The sequence below is a fragment of the Schistocerca americana genome, chromosome 9, assembly GCF_021461395.2.
Source record: "Schistocerca americana isolate TAMUIC-IGC-003095 chromosome 9, iqSchAmer2.1, whole genome shotgun sequence".
Classification (NCBI taxonomy): Eukaryota; Metazoa; Arthropoda; class Insecta; order Orthoptera; family Acrididae; genus Schistocerca; species Schistocerca americana.
In genome coordinates, this window is record NC_060127.1 from 167,437,376 (window position 1) to 167,455,449 (window position 18,074).

Consider the following 18,074-nt stretch of genomic DNA (forward strand, 5'->3'; position numbering starts at 1 on the left):
TCCCTGTATTTTACCCCCGCCACCTTCAGAATTAGAAAGGGAGTATTCCAGTCAACATTGTCAAAAGCTTTCTCTATGTCTACAAATGCTAGAAATGTAGGTTTGCCTTTCCTTAATCTATCAATCTAGTACAGACCCTCTATTTACTCCTTCTGCCTTTCCCTTCATTGCTTAGCACTAGTTTGCCATCGGAGTTCTTAATGTTCATACAGCTGCTTCTCTTTTCTCCAAATTCCTCTTTAATTTTCCTGTAGATGGTATCTATATTACCCCTAGTGAAATATGGTTTGAAATCCTTAAATTTGTCCTTCAGCCATTCCCAGAGAGTATGAATATGAAGTGATGATGGGCGAGATGGGTGGCTGGATGCATGGATGTTAGTTACTTAAATTTGATACGAGAGATTATGCCGATGTCTGCAACAGCTGGATGCTAGTAGTGCCACTGATCACATTAAAAAATAAATAACTCACTTTATGTCTCTGTAGTGTTTGTAGTATATTACGTTTTTATGGTTTGTCATTCTTAGATTAAAATCTTCTCTTAACGTCATTCAGGAAAAGTTTGACAAGGGTGCAAGTTCAATAACGACCCATGAAAACCCTTCCTCTAGTTTATACATTATGCCATTAAATTTGGTACTATTAAAGAAAATGGTTCTGTATCTTGTGTTACCCAAGGATTTCTGTTGTGTAGTTGTTATTCCACTGCCTTCACCATTTCGGCTCTCAAAGCTACCCACTCAGCTTCTATTGTGTTACTTTCCGCAGTTTGTCAGTCATTGCCTGATGCTCTCTTTGAAACTGTCAATAACCTGACAAAAATAGCACAAATCATTAAATTGTAGCATATGGGTAAAGGGAGGTTAATTAATGGATGTTAAATTCAGGAGGATGGGGAGAAGGAGATACATTAGAGACAATTTCTGCTAATTCCTAGAACTAGTATTAAGTGAAGAATGCAGATATGTACTATATAGATGCCTACACACAAGTCTTGTAGGAACTTTGGGGACAAGGTAGGCTGATAACCTTATGCACAGAGGAATTTTAGCAGTCACTCTCCCCACACTCTTTACATAAATGGAATGGGAAGAAATCCTAATATACGAGATAACAGAAAGTATCCTCAGCCACACACTTGTGGAGTGTGTTGGTAGATGTCTATGTTATGGTGAAGTGCTGGTATACCACAGTTGATTTCCTTATGTAGACATTGGCAATGGCAGGCATTTATGTCCTGTGATGATTGCGCCAGAAAATTTAATGGCATGCCAATTCTGTATTTGTGTGGGTGACACATCATGCTCACAAGCCCTTAATACTCTGAGAGGTACTGTTTGCCATCACTACCATCTCACTGCTTCTTACTTGGAGTGCTAGAGGAGTAGGAGGGGAGGATGTACTTTCATATTGCAGCTGTTTGGCTATGAAACAAAATTTGTGTCACTAGACACTGGATAGTTTGTAACACACTGTAAAATGGAAAGCATATAGTTATAGCACAGCACTTCGTACATTCTTTGTGAGTGACCTTCAGATAAAACTTGTGACTGATATTATTGTTAAAGCCACCAGTGTCACCTATAAGCTTGAACTAGTAGGATATAAAGGGGTTGGACAAAAATAAGAAAACACCAAAGGAAATGTGTGCTTGAACATACAGTAAATGCAGGTGCTAGCCGAGCCTGCAGGTTCCGCTGTTGTAACTGACCACACACAGTACCTGTGCAATGTTCTCAATACTTTGTGGTCAGAACAGTGTTCTGTGTAGATGTGAGTGCAATACATCAGAGCTAAGTGACTCTGAATGTGGACGAATTGTTGGTGTTCATATTGTGGGAGCTTCCGCAAGCGAGATAGTCCCTGTGTTAGGTGTTTCAGGAAGATTTATTCTGCACACAGGGAAGGCGGAATAATATGATCCGCTGAAGTCTGAGACTGCTGGAAGGTGTTTTAAAAGTCATGAAAGGCATGATAGTGCTTTCGGCATTTCCACATTGTTGCCATCCCATCCCCTTATAAGTTCTGTGAAGTTGCATTTACTGTGCCTTTATCACACAAAAAATATTAAGAATAGAATCTCTCAGTGTGTGTGTGTGTGTGTGTGTGTGTGTGTGTGTGTGTGTGTGTGTGTGTGTGTGTGTGTTTTACGGATGAAGCTACATTAATATAATCCACATTAATTTTTGCAGAAAGTGGAAATTTCTGAAGATGATGATGTGTATGAGCTAATAAAAGTGAAGAAAGAGGTAAGTGATGCCTTAGAGTATTTATCTCTGTGTATGCAAGATGTAACTTCCATAACTAATCATGTGGAGGGGCCTGTCGTAAAGTTTTATTACTTTGAAAATAAAATAGTTACATAATAAATTTTTTGTTTGTTTACAGGTACATGTTTACAGTCCTGGTACAGAGTCAAATCCTTGTACCATTTTTCTTGCTAGATGAGCTAAAACAAACTAGTACAGTACAGTGGTGAAGTGGATGTGGAGTGCGTCATTCAGTTTTAATTCCCCTAGCAGCATACTATGGTATTGTAGAACAGGGATTTGAATGTGTAGCTAGAGTGCAGACATGTACCTGTAAATGCACAATAAAGGTAAGGACCTTTGTTTTTTAGTGGGGCGATTAAAACTTTAACCCTCAAGCAGGCGCACTGCGATTCATAACACAAGCAGGCAGGTGGTGTACTTTGTACACATCTAAAGAACATCTGTCTTTGTCAGCAAGGTAAACATTTATGAGCAAAATCACACTTTAATCTTAGTTTAATTAAACAACTATGAAATAAACATACATTATATGAGCCAAATCACTGTTTAATTAAACAGTAATAAATGAACTTCTATTATGTTACTCTGTTGTTGCATACAAGTGTTACCCCCAGTAATGACCAACTCTAAGCATTAAACAGAGCAGTTTGCATCAGATCCCAGCCAGCCACTTATTTGATTACTAAGTACCTTGTAGATGACTGCCTCATCATGGGATTGTGCTACTAGCTCATAATGTGGGTCATTTTCGTGCATGCATCATAAATTTTTTTTCACCAAGCGTGATGTTTATTGTCTATTATTGCTGCTCGTTTGGATGTATTACAACACACCTTATCACTGTCTTAGCTGAAGCAATAACAAAGGAATAGGTACAACCTTGCACTTTTAAAACAACACTCGAATGGAAGAAGACAATGTTATTTGTGGTTGGGGTACTTTATACTTACATGCACCTGCTCAAGGATTAAGAGAACACCCTCCTAAATAGGTGAGCGCTAGTTGTACTCATTAGCTTGTTTGATGTACTGAAGTAACTTGCAGTGGCTGTCTTCTGCATGTTACTTATAGCTTGAATCGCTCCACATCCCAGGAGGCTCTCTTTCATGATGTGATGTGTGACGCACGCATTCACATAATTGATTCGCCTTGATGGGCAGTCAATCCACCACCTTCAGTGCAGATGCACAATTATGTTCAACCTCCTGTGGGGATATCAAGAGTAGCGAGCAAGGACGACATCGACAGGGACTGCAGATAGGCAGTGCTAGTTGGGAATGTAGGTCAGTTGAGAGGGTGATGATACAGTCCACGCAGTTGTTATAAACACTGTGTCCAGATCCCAGTTTGAATCCCGGTCCAGCACAGATTTTCACTCATCGCCGCTGATTCTATATAAACCCCCAAATGCAACAGACATAAATATTTCCTTGCTTTTGCTTTCCTTTCTCCTTCTCCACCCTAATTTACATATAATGAATAATCTTGCACTACTGTCTCTCAAATTGTAATATGATAGCTAATAATGTGAAAGACCATTGATTACCATACAGAAGAAGAACAGAAATAGACCCAAATGTAAACTTTCGTATCCTCTCTCTCTCTCTCTCTCTCTCTGCGAACCAAATAAAATGCTTATGAACCTGAAAAAAGTCAATCCATAAGTTTAACTAAACATAGTCAAGAACACAACAAGAATCAGCTTAATTTTTCAAGGAACTCCTTGACAGAATAGGAATAGTGACTGATGAGGAAACTCTTCAGTTTCAAGTTGAAAGCATGTGGATTACTGCTAAGATTTTCGAATTCTAGTGGTACCTTATTGAAAATGGATGCAGCAGTATACTGCACACCTTTCTGCAACAAGAGTTAGGTAAGTCCAATCTAAATGCAGGTTTGATTTCTAGAGAGGGAGGAAGGTAGGTAGGTAGGAAAATACCCAGTCTCCCAACATGGGTTGACAAAAGGTTTGTGAACTTACACCACTTATTGCCCGAACCGCCCATTCTGAGTCAAAACTATCCTTTTATAATGGGAAGAGTTACCCCAAAATATAATAAAATACGACATATGCAAAGTAGACTAATTTTCATGTCGAACGATCACTCACTTCAGATACCATTCGAATAGTAAAAATGGAAGCATTAAGTCTTTGAACAAGATCCTGAGTGTGGACTGTTCACGACAGCTTACTATCTATCTGAACAACTAGAAGTTTGAACTGTTCAGTTTCACTAATTATATGCCCATTCTGTGAAATTGAGCCAGTTTTTGTTGAATTGTGTGCTAGAAACTGTAAAAACCGAGTCTTAATGTGATTTAGAGTTTATTTTCTACAAGCCATGAACTTATGTCATGAACTGCCCTATTTGAAACTGAGCCAATGTTGCACACAACATCCTTTACTACCAGGCTAGTGTCATCAGCAAACAGAAATATTTCAGAGTTACCTGTAATACTAGTGGACATATCATTTATATAAATAAGGAATAGAAGTGGCCCCAACATTGATACCAGGGGCACCGCCCCCCCCTCCCCCGCCACTTCACTGTAACCCACTCAGACCCCACATCACAGCCATTCTCAACACTGTGAATAACAACCTTTTGCTGTCTGATGCTAAAGTAAGAGGTTAACCAATTGTGAGCTACTAGCTTCTACCTAAGAATTAGAAACACAAAAATTCTACATCTGCATATATGCACCACAAATCACCCCACAGTGCGTGGTTGAGAGCAACTTCCACCCCTGCTAGTCATTCCGTTTCCTGTTCCATTCACAAATGGTGTGAAGTAAAAACGACTGTCTATATGCTTCCGTATGAGTCTTGCATTCTCTTATCTCATCTTTGTAGACGTTACATGGGATGTGTGTTGGTGGCAGTACAATCATTCTGCAATAAGCTAAAAATGCCAAATCTCTAAATTTTCTCAGTAGTATTTTGTAAAAAGAACTTCATCTTCACACCAGGGATTCCAGTTTGAGCTCATAAGCATTTCCGTAATACTCACATGTTGCCCGAACCTACCAGTAACATATCTAGTAGCGCATCTTTGAATTACATTGCTGTCCTTCATCAATACAACATGGTAGGTATCTCAAACAATCAAATATTACTCAAGAGTAACTCACAAAAGTGTTCAGTACGCGGTCTGTAGAATTTTTGGAATAAACTGAAGTCAATCCTTTGCCTTCCATACAACCAACCTTACATGCTCATTCCATTTCATTTCGCTTTGCAATTTCATGTCTAGATGTTTAATCGACATAACCGTGTCGAGCAGCAGACCACTAATATTGTATTCGAACATTACGGGATTGATTTTCCTAGTTATCTTCATTAAGTTACATTGCCCCACATTTAAAGTAAGCTACCATTCAGGGCACCAAATAGGAACTCTGTCAAAGAGATCCTGTATCCTCCCACAGTCATTCAATGACAATACTTTCTTGTGCACCACAGTACCATCAGCAAACAGTCACAGTTTGCTGCTCATTGTACCCAGAAAATCGTTTATGTATACAATGTATTTAAAAAAATATTTGGTATTTTGAGATGTGGTAGTATGGACCAAAACAAGAAAAATTTGTCCAGTAAACAAGGCTTCTGGAAGGCATACCTTAAGAGCTATGAGCACACTTGTTCGCCTTCACTACTGTAAAACATGTCTTGTCTTCTGAGCAAGCTATGAGCACACGAGTTCATTTTCCCTACTGTAAAACACGCCTCTTCTTCTGAACAAGTGCTCGTAGCTCTTAAGATATGCATATTAGAGCTCATGTTTACCAGACATTTTTGTCTTGTTTTTATTGGTAGTACATACTCTCAAGATATGAAGTACTTTTTTTGACACCCTGTATAAGAAACGCTAGGTCCTAGAACACTTCCCAGAGGCGGTCCTGATCATACCTTCATCTCTTCTTTCAGTACAACATACTGTGTCCTATTATTTAAAAAGTCTTCAAACCAGTCATAAGAAGTATGTCATTTTTCTAATTACTTCAAATTTATGCAACTTTATGAAGCAATCCAAGCAGTAGATTTTATCACAGGATAAGTATTTGAATTTCACTGGTGGAATTGTGCACACGGCATATTGTACTCGTAATTCACACCAAATCATACCACAGTAGTGACAGCATCCAGTATTCCCTTCCACACTCTCTACATCATGCAGGTGATGGGATATTTCATACTGCACTTATGTAGGAATGTCAAGAGCAGATGAAACTTGGTGGCATATTGACTGGGTGCCGAACTGGGACTGTAAATTAGAACCCACATTTCTGTGGCTGAATCACTGACCAGGCACATGCTCAACCTGCCATCACAGCTTCACAATATCCAGTACCTATTCCCCTATTTTCCAAACTCTACAGAAATGACCTGCCTGCCTTGGTGCTATAGCAGTCCTGGAAGAAACAGGAAATGGCTTAGCCACAGCATAGGTTACTTTTTTAGAATTAATCTTTCATTCTGAAGCAGTGTGTTAAGTGCAGAGGAGAAGTGTTGTTGGAACAGCAGCTGTGCCTAGGGGACTCCAACAGGAAGAGCACAGTCTGCAAAAGGTGGTGATCTGGGTTCATATCCTGGTTTCAAAACAGCACAGCTGGCACTACAGAGTGAAAGATTCGTTGTGGGTCAAGGTTGTTAATACCAACAACTGTTGGTTGTTTGATAATGTTTTATTTGAACTTGATACTGGATATATTTTTTATTTCCATGTTCACTTCATGTAGTAAGCTTGTGCCAATCCGTATATATATGACCATTTTTTGGTGCCTTTTTTTCCGCATCAAGGAGCAGTGTAGCTCTTCTGGTTATCTTAATCCACAAATTGATGGTATTTTGTTCTTTAGGTGGCCAAAATAGCTGGAAGATAACATCAATGGTGCCAACTGGAGTAACTTAGAAGTAGTGTAGTGAAGTAACTTAAGTCACATAATAAAGATAATACTGCAAGTCCAAAATGCATACAAGTTAGGTTCCTTTTGGAGTATGCAGATGTAATGGCTCAGTATTTAGCAGCCATATACAACCAGTCATTTGTCAAGATTCATGTAGAAGGAATGGAAAGTTGCACAGGTCACACAAACATACAAGAAAAGAAATAGAAGTAATCCACTGAACTCTAGACCTATTTCACTGGCATCAATTTGCAGTAGGAGTTTGGAATGTATCCTATGTTTGGTTATCATCATACCTCAAAGAAAACAATCTATTGACACATAGCCAGCATGGATTCAGGAAATATCATTTTTATGAAACACAGATGCTCTTTATTCACATGAACTAATGACTGGTACTGACAGGAAACTTCATATTGGTTCCACATTACTAGATCTACAGAATGCTTTGACGCTGTTCAAAAAGATTTCAGGCTTGCAGCTGGTCATCGTAAACTTCATTGCTTGATATTTTGGCTGGACAACTGCTAGCCATCTTCAGGTAAGCTGAACGAGGACTGATGAAGACGTTCTCTGCTCCATCTTATATAGTGCGCTGATAGTACTGCCCCGCATGCGTTGCAGTCGCAGAGACAGAAGGGCCACATCACCTGGCGACAGTGCCCTCGCTGGTGGAACTGCAATACTCAGCTGCTGTCAGTATTGTCGCTGGCCGTAGCTATCGAAGTCTTCTGGTGTCTTTGTCTCAAGCAACTTTCAGACATGACGGGATTCCATGCGTTATTCAATTGGTAACCACTGTCAGGGTTCATTAGATTTCCTGCAATGCATATTTCAACAGATGCTTTGACAGTGGACTCCCAAAAAGTTGTTGCTGTGGCCAAAATCGAAGTTTTGTCGTACTCCATTGAATGTCCATTAGAAATACAATGTTCTGCAACTGCAGACTTACTGGGTTGCCGTAGGCGCTGCAGACTTACTGGGTTGCCGTAGGCGAGTGCAACATTGATGTTCTGTACAACGCTCTTCCACTGTATGCGTTGTCTGTCTTATATAGGCCATACCACATTGACATGGTATTTTGCAAATTCCCGCCTTCCGCAGTAACAAATCATACTTCACCAATCACAGCAAATCTGAAATCTTAGAAGGTGGACGAAAAACCACTTTCACATGAGAATTATTAAGAATCCTCGCTATCTTGAAGGAGCTTATATTTTCGTTAATACTCTGCAGTGGGACGCTGGAGTGTTGCTGCATGAAACAGGATCCTTATGAGATAGGATTGATGGACAACATCAGAAACATTCAAAGAAGGATAGCTCATTTTGTATAAACATGAAACATGGGATAGAAAGCAACAGACATAATATGCAAGTTGGGATGGCAGTATTTGTAACAAAGGTGTTTTTCATTGCAGTGAGATCTTTTCACAAAATTTCAGTCACAAACTTTCTGCTCTGAATGCGAAAATATTTTGTTCACTCTCACCTACATATGGAGGAATCAGCATTGTAACAAAATGAGAGATCAGAGTTTGCACCAAAAGATTTAAGTGCTTGTTTTTTCCACGTGCTGTTGGAAAGAGAAGTGATTTAGAGTTTGATTCCAATAGTTTCATCAGAATTTTTTACCAGTGAAAATTGAAGCTTTTGAAAACATTAAAAAAATGTTACAGTTAATGGATTTTTTTTTTTTGCCTGATATGTGGCACTTGTTCATCATTGTTAATGTGCACATGTGTTGTTGCTCCACCACAACCACCACCACCACCACCACCACCACCACCACTACTACCTGTCACTGCAGCTTGACCAGCCTAAGAACAGAATGGACAAGAGGCTTTGGAAGTTGAAGGGGATTACAGCTGTGGAGGTGGATGGGAAGAGGTTCAGAGTCTAATACCATATCTTGACATTCTTTGCTAAATCTCACAGAAAAAGCTTTTGATGACACAACTTCATCTGAGCTAGGGAAAGGTTTAAATTTTGCACTGATGCCAAAGCATTTGCTAGTGGTTATTTTTATTACTTCTGTTGAACAGGCTGTTTTTAAACTACCTCCTGATTATGCAGAGGGGGCAAGGAGGGAGGAATGCCATATGTTGACAGGGCACATCCACCCAAGTGTAATGTAGCAGCTGCTCAGAGGGCTTCTTTGTGTTCACTTAGAGGCGATCCAGGTAATGTTATTTTACCTGCTATGAGCAATGCTGCAGTTTTGGACAAGCAAGGTATGTTCAAAGGATGCAGTAATTACTACCCGATTCAGCATATTGTAGGATTGGTGTTGACACCACGAAAAGTGCTGAGAGAAAGACTAACAGTCTTCTGAAGAAAAGTTCCTTTTTGCAAGATACTATCAAGAATCTTAATTCTTAGTGTGCTGTTTCTCTTAGGTTATATGCTTTTCTAAAGCTCTACATGGAAATGGTTCCCATCAGGCCGACTGTAACAATGGTGCTTTGACATATCACGTAGCCAAACACCTTGCTACTCTGTTGAGCTCACTAGTAGATCAGTGTGAGTATCACATTAAGAACATGCAGACTTCTTATGTCAATTAGAGGGAATGCATTTGAATGATCCTGATTAAAAAAAAAAAAGAAAGAGAGAGAGAGAAAGAGAATGTCGTGTGGCTAGGGCCTCCTGTTGGGTAGACCGGCTGCCTGGTGCAAGTCTTTTGAGTTGATGCCACTTCGGCGACTTGTGCGTCGGTGGTGGTGGTGGTGGTGGTGGTGGTGATGATAACACAACACCCAGTCCCTAAGCAGAGAAAATCTCCGAACCAGCCGGGAATTGAGTCTGGACCCTTTAGCATGGCATTCCATAGTGCTGACCCCTCAGCTATTGGGGTCGACAATGACCCTGATAGTCTAGTAAGTTTTGATGTGGTCTCTCTCTTCTCTCTCTCTCTCTCTCTCTCTCTCTCTCTCACTCTCTCTCCCCCCCTCTCTCTCTCTCCCCATTCCCATTCCTGTGCCTGATTTGTTACTGTTAATCAAGATTAGGTTCAGTGTTGAATTAACAAACCTGTTTCGACGTGATTGATTTTCACAGATGAAGTTGTGATGGAAGCCCGTTCTCACTTATTATTGTCAGTTTGTTTATGGAAGACCGAGGAACATGCCTTGTAGTCAATGGCTTTGAAACCTGGATTTTTTTTTTCTTTCTTCCACGTACGTAAATCGTATTTGTGTTATTTGGCATTTAGAATTTGAACAATTATTTAGAACACCTGAATTCAGTCCACCCAAATATTTCTTTTATGGTGGAGGTGGAAAAGGATGGCTGCCGTCCATTCCATGATGTGTTGGTCAGAAGGAAGTTTGATGGTATATTGGTACATCCTATTTATAGGAAGCTTACTCACACTGGCTTGTTTCTACATACTGATAGTTGTCACCATGGGATGCTTCAGTTTCCTTTTTTTCTTTGTTTGTTGTCATTGGTGTCAACATACTGTGTTGTGATACTAGATGAAAAATAAGTTGTGGAAGTAAAACACTGACTACTTTAAATAATGTAGCCGACAGGTGCACAGTTGCATTTTACAGTAGTTCACTTTTACTGTTCACAACCCCCCAATAATATGCTGTTATATATGGCCAGTGCACTATTGTTTTAATTTTCCATAAGCCTCATCAATAGTTTGCAGGCAAACCTCTACATACTGCTACAATAGTTTACTACTGAACATCTACGACCAGTAAAAACCTAACCACAAAGTTCACATTTCTTGAAGAATAGAAAGGTACATATGGAGCAGACACTGTCATTGTTTTAACACATATCCTAATTGTGTTATGCATATTTCATGGATGCATTGTTGTTGATCTAACCAATACAGGTTCCTCGTCTGAAACTCGGTCGTGGACTGACTGTCTCGGGACCAAAAATCGGGGCCTCATATACCCTCACAATAATACGTGCTGAAACTTCACAATGTTTGATGTTGAATTTATGAAAATTACAATTAAAACTTAACTCATTAAATTAATTCAATACATCGAAAAATTGATTCTTTTTAAAAGTTTCTTCTACTACAAGAGTCAGGCTGAATTATTTGTTTAAATCATGTAATAACAAATATCATTATGCAAATAATACTTTTGATAAAACTGTTAATTACTTTGGAATTAATGAAGGACTGGCTGTGCTAACAGGTTTTCGAATAGAGCCAAATAAATACTTAAAGGATGTTAGTGTTTCATCTTCCAAACGTTTATAATTAATACAGAATTTATATTTGTTTATATGTCAACAATAGAATTTAAATTACGAAACAATTACTGATTTCACCCTGTAACAAAAGATACTAACTAAAGTGCGCGTCATATATGTTGGCGGCCGAGTTTAGGTTTGTTCTGCGCATCTGACGTCACAAAACACAGTCAGCCAATGAACAGAGAATGACGTTGCCAGATCTCGACTGCAGAGCAGAGCACGGACGAGTGTCTTCAGTTTTAGAAACGTTCAGTCATAAATAAAGTAATAGAACAAAAGCAATGTCTTGATAGCAGATTTTCTTTTATAGAAAGTTTGGAAAAAGCGTTCTTTATACCACTGCTTCATATTCTATTAATTAATTAAACCAAACAAGCAATAAGTCTTCTAATTCAGGCGATAGCAAGGAAAGGTGTTTGTATCAATCTCACGAACCGCTTTTTCGCAATAAAGAACAGCGGTAATTGTTTATTTCCTATTGTACTTCGACGAAATGTGAGTAATTCATAATCATACCAACAGTGTTTCTCAGTATTTTGCGTGACGTGTTAGCTACCTCGTGGTGTTACATTGTCGGACGAGTTGCGGTAGCGTAACGGTTAAGGCGTTGGGTTAGTAAGCGAAAGGTGTAGAGTTCAAACCTTGTGCCGTGCTTATTATTTTCTTTATTTAAAAACAATATCGAAGTGTCTTACTTCACGAATTTTATTCGTTTGAATGCAGTTTTTTGAAATTTCTAGTGCTTTGTCTCTTCATTAACCCTTTCGCTGCTGCAGACACGTGCTTCCCGCGTTCCGCGCTGTGCACGATTTTGTCATCACTGCACTGCTCGCCTGTGCAGACACATGGTGTTCTCATTGCTTTGACACACTTATCATTCGATTTCACAAAAACTATTTGGTCCAAAAATTAGGTTTTTACACATCTTCTTGACTGATACCTTCCCCCCATAAATGACTTAATTTTTTTTCGATGTTCAACCCAGTTATTGTGCAGCATTAAATATAGTAAACCATTGCACGAAATTTTGAAGAGTTTGCAGAGGTAAATGTCCATAGAGTATACTTTCCGTATGGTCGATTTTGGTTGCCACAATGTTGAGAATGAAATGTGGACAAGGTACCTAAATTTCATATAAAATTTACTGTGTAACAATATCTCATTTAATTTAAGTACCACATAGGTGTCGTATGTAATATTGAGAAATATTCCATCTTTCGCGACTGCAACAAAAGTGTGTCTGCACAGGCGAGCAGTGCAGTGACAAAATCGCGCACAGTGCGGAATGCGGGGAGCACGTCTCTGTAGCAGCGAAAGGCTTAATGCGGCCTTGGTGGCATTACTTCATGAACTGCGCGCTCCCCCCCTATACGTAAGCTTGCGAACTATGCTATACTATGGTGCTGCTTCTCTTGGCGCGTGCGTCGTGTGCAACTGGCAACGCTGCAATCTCCTGCGTCTGGGCAGGCATGCGCGAGCCGCCAAGATAAAAGAATTGAACTATAGGAATAGTCAAAATAAATCAGTAAATCAATTACATACGTGCCTTCTGCAGGGAGCATTTCCATCATAATTGGTCATTTTTTATGGAAATATGATATGAAATATGTTTGTAGACCACTATCTAAGATTAGGATCCTTTAGGTTCCACAAAGGATGATTTTGGTTTGTGTAAGGCGAGTGTCTGCCGTTTTCCTTGCAGTTGTGACATTTCATATATAGATCATAATTTCAGGACTGTGGGGGACCAGTGTACTGAGCACAAGCAGCACACACACTTACAACAGCCAAGCAAATCTGCAGTTGCAGAACATTGCCTTGGCACCAGTCATTCTAGAGAATATAACAGTACGGAGATTCTGGCATGCACTTCTAGCTACTTGGGATAGTGCTGTTAAGGAAGAAGTTGAAATTAAACTAACAAGTAACTTTATATATAGATACAGAAGTTTTTGTTTGAATTGTGTGTGGAGTCCTGCTCTTTCTCACTTGTCAAAAAAGTTAAAAAAAAAGAAAAAACAGAGGGTCAGAGTTAATGCTATCTCACCCATTGGTTCTAAATTTTCACTACCAATAACTTCTGACATTCATCTCCTCTCTCTCTCTCTCTCTCTCTCTCTCTCTCTCTCTCTCTCTCTCTCTCTCTCTCTCTGTGTGTGTGTGTGTGTGTGTGTGTGTGTGTGTGTGTGTGTGTGTGTATCTTATTTTTTGTATATGCTGGGAGAAACTCAGGTCTCATAGGGTTATCCCCTAGTTGTCAGTAATGGTAACAAGCTTTGTGTTTTATTTTTCTTTTGAACCAGCTGCAGGCATCCAGCTTGTAACAAAATTTAGCACTGCTGATGAGCTGCCACTGCTAACAACTAGCAGATATTCAGCAAACAGGAATGATTAATTCAAAACTTTATCACAAGCAAAGTTAATCGTTTACCTCTGGTTGAAAATTAGGCAATTACCATCTATTGATATGTCTCTATACTTGCAGCGAGAGGAAATAATTGACTCAATAAAAAAATAACCAGTATTCTTGTGCACAGATTTAGTATCTATGCAGCATTATAAAACAAGAATAGACAATGCACAATACAAAAATGAGGGATGTGATAATATCCTTCTAAAAATCCCAAGCAAAACAATCCTTATAAATGTGGTATAAACTAGAAAAAAATCTGGTCTAAATAATGCCATAGGGCATAATCGAGCTACTGACAAGATGGGAACTATGTTGGAGTTTTAACCAGGCCATTCAAACTTACCAGATGATCCTACATATATAGTGATCAGCATCCTAAATTGGTCCAGTGCTGGGGACAATAGCTATTTAAAAACAAAAATTAATCTGAATCTAATTGGTGAGAGAAATTTATTGCACAGCTCAACCAAAAGAAGGGATATACATGTGTTTGACCCATGCTGAGACATAAAAGGATAGTTAATTTGGTAATGAAGGGAAGTGTGGGTGTTAAAAATCACAGAGGCAGACCAAGGCTTGACTGCAGTAAGCAGCTTCAAATTGTTACAGGGTGCAGTAGCTACACAGGGGTGCAGAGGAGAGACTAGTGTGAATTGTTGCATCAAACCAGTCTTTTGATCAAAGATTATGAGTTATGCCAATGCTCCTACTTTGAGAAACGTATTTTTTTTATGTAGGTATTGGAAATGTAGACATTTAGTGTCTCACTTTCTTTGTTCCACTTTTTATTTGATGTGTAACTGCCATTCTTTCTGTATAGGCATGTCTGTCAGAGGAAGAAACCACATCTCCACTTGATGCAGCTCACATAAAAAAGGAACCTGTAAGTAATGACAAACATATGATTCTTTTGTTGCATGAATCTGTACATCAATCAGTAAACTCAAAACTGTGGGAAGGAGTAATTTTTTGAAGTTATTTGCACTGTTATGGAAAGAAATAATAGTATTTCTAGTTGATTTTACATTCATTATAAAATTAACAACTAATAGGAAATAAAACTACATTGGATGTGGACTAAAACCCAAATATTTTCCTTTTACAATAAGTGGTGTTACGAAGTCTCCCAAGTCTGCATCATGGATCGACTCACAGCATCAATTAGCCAATGGCTTTCTCAGTTTCTTAGACATAAACATTAATTTCTGTCCATAAATATTTATAGTGCCATTTTCAAAAAATGGAAATTCTAGGTTGGAACATCAGCAATATTAGGAAAAGGATAGACTGCTACTCACCATAAAAATGACACGCAGACTGGAACAATGAAAAGGCTGTTACACATTTTGCTTTTGGCCAGAGTCTTCTTCAGAAAACATGCATACGTGCACAACCACCATCTCCAGCAGACATTCCAGTCTGAGCTGCTCGAGATGGCAGCCATGTGTGCATGTGCATGTGTCTTTCCTGCCTGCTTGTGCCTTTTCTTTTCTGGAAAAGGCTGTTGCTGCAAACTAAATATGTAATAGTCTTTTCATTGTGCCTGTGTGCAACTCAATTTTAATGACAGCATTTTGTTGCTTTGCATTTATGTATTCTGCTTAGCAGTTTATAAGCACAAGATGTGTTACTGTTCATCTATAAGGTTTCATTTCTGTGTTCATTTCGTTTCCTCAGTTCTGTGACGATATTGTTTTTTTCCAAATAATGTAATACAGTTTTGAACATTAGGTGAGATGAAACAGTCTGTATTGAAAATTCTTCAATATGGGTGAGTTTAAAGTAAAATGAAATAAAAGGAGGAAAAGAAATCCTGTTTAGCTCTCTTAGAACATCTCTCAAGATTTTTTTTGAAAAACCAGTGTTATTAGCCACAAGTGTGCTAAATATTATTTTGTAACATTACTTGAAATTCAGAGATTAGTGGAGTTTGGGTGGTGAAATAAAGGTAACAATCTGAGGCCCTTTCTGTGTGATATGATATACAGGACAGTTATAATTAAACTTTCCCTACTTGAGCCAGTGTAGATTATTTACCATAGGGATACCCAAATTAATAGGAATGATGTTCAGACTGTGTGCTGCAAGATTTGTGTTGTTAGTACTGTTAGTGTCATAATTTGCCTTTAGGCACCAGTACTGGTACTGCAATGTAGGTTTGAAACATGAGCATATGTGCACATTGCAGTTGCAGACTGTCAATATGGGTCTGCACAAGGTGAGTGACACTTTGCTCGTAAAGTTTTTTTTATCAAAACAACAGCAGTGGTGGTGCTGTTCACAAGTATTGATGCAGTAAAGGAATACAGAGAGGTGTTCTTTCCACACCAGGGTTAAAGAACAAGATTTGGAAGTTTGAATTCACTGGTGATTCGAGAATTACTCCTAGGAGAAGTCGACAACGAATTGTGCCACAAACTGTTGAAGAATTTACTGTTGCCATGGCTGAGAATGCTGGACACAGTGTGTGATCTTCAAGAAGTGCACAAGCTATGTCACAACAGCTGAACACTCTATAGTCTCCCATTCAAAAAGTACTGTGAATGGTATTTGTACAATCTTCTAGGCTGTTGTGGATACGGACTGAGCAATGTTTGTAACCTGGTATGTAAACATTGTATGCAATTAACAAATGTTACCCTCTCATGTAAAGTAAAATTGGTTTCTTTCAATGGTTTATTTATTAATTATTTTCCGCAAGACCTTACAAAAAGTTTACATGAAGTTTCATTGTCCTATGATCATTCATTTCTCATGGGGATCTCTCAAGCATTGAAAATTTAATTATAATCACCCCTTAAGTTACTGAATTTATTATTTTTTGCTTATATTTCCATTAGAATGGTCTCCTTAAATGACTAAGATGAAGTGGTGGACCACACGTAATGGCAATTAGTACAAAAGAAATTACAATGCCATGTATTTTCAGTTATTATTGTTACTATTATTATTATTATTATTATTATTATTATTATTATTACTGTTATTTTTACTGTTTTGAAGGGGATTCAGAAATGATTTAGAATAGTAGTTTTTTTAACCATATTTATTAATGAATGTGGGTAAGTGCACCTTCGGATATCTTATTATGCTTCCCATTGACATCAATACACCACTGCAACCTTCCTGGCAACTTCATTATTATGCCAAAAAACCACTGTTTGGGGGTATTATGCACCCACTCTTGGACAGCTGCCAGCAATTTTTCACAGTTGCTGAAGCTCTCACTTCGCACAACATCCTTCATGTTATCGAATAAATCATAACCAGATGGAATGAAATGCAGTGAATTATGGCATGTTTGGTAGAACAAGGAACCCCAGTAACGTCAATTTTGTAATAGTGGCATTGCTGGTGTGGGGTCATGTGTTATCGTGCTGGAGGAGTCCTCCTTTCAGCCACTTTTCATGTTACATGTACTGAATCCTGTCTGTCATGTAAGAGTGTCACCATACACCCTGCTCTTGGCAGGTGTTCCATGTGGAAGCCAGCCCATTAGCAATATGCTGAAAGTATCCCAAAAGGTGAAGGTCATCTGCTTACCTTCTGATGGAGTAACATGAAATTTCTTGGGCCTAGGACTCCCAGAATGTTTGCATTGCATAGACTGGAATTTCTTATTACAAGGGAACCTCCCCATCGCACCCCCCTCAGATTTAGTTATAAGTTGGCACAGTGGATAGGCCTTGATAAACTGAACACAGATCAATTAAGAAAACTGGAAGAAGTTGTGTGGAACTGTGAAAAAATAAGCAAAATATACAAACTGAGTAGTCCATGCGCCACATAGGCAACATCATGACAATGTGAGCTCAGGAGCGCCGTGGTCCCGTGGTAGTGTGAGCAGCTGCAGAACGAGAGGTCCTTGGTTCAAGTTTCCCCACGAGTGAAAATTTTACTTTGTTTATTTTTGCATAGTTATTATCTGTCCGTTCGTTCATTGACGTCTCTGTTCACTGTAATAAGTTTAGTGTCTGTGTTTTGCGACCGCACCCCAAAACCGTGCGATTAGAAGACGGAAGGACGTGCCTCTCCAATGGGAACCGAAAACATTTGATCGCAAGGTCATAGGTCAACCGATTCCTCCACAGGAAAACACATCTGATATATTCTATACGACACTGGTGACGGCATGTGCGTCACATGACAGGAATATGTTGTCGACCCACCTAACTTGTACACTTGGCGAATGGGTAAAAAGATTCTAGTACCTTGCCCGATTTAGGTTTTCTTGTGGATGTGATAATCACTC

General features: G+C 38.9%; 1 protein-coding gene across 2 annotated transcripts in view; it reads left to right on the top strand.

Annotated features, from left to right (window-relative positions):
• LOC124551285 (zinc finger protein 583-like) overlaps positions 1 to 18,074 on the top strand; it is a 152,682-nt gene that overhangs the window by 48,544 nt on the left and 86,064 nt on the right. The window contains exons 4-5 of one of the 2 annotated variants that reach the window (XM_047126288.1): positions 2,195 to 2,251; positions 14,643 to 14,705. In XM_047126288.1, the coding sequence (XP_046982244.1) occupies positions 2,195 to 2,251; positions 14,643 to 14,705 (120 nt within the window). The remainder of the gene's footprint in view (positions 1 to 2,194; positions 2,252 to 14,642; positions 14,706 to 18,074) is intronic. The other variant, XM_047126289.1, reaches the window with a different exon arrangement.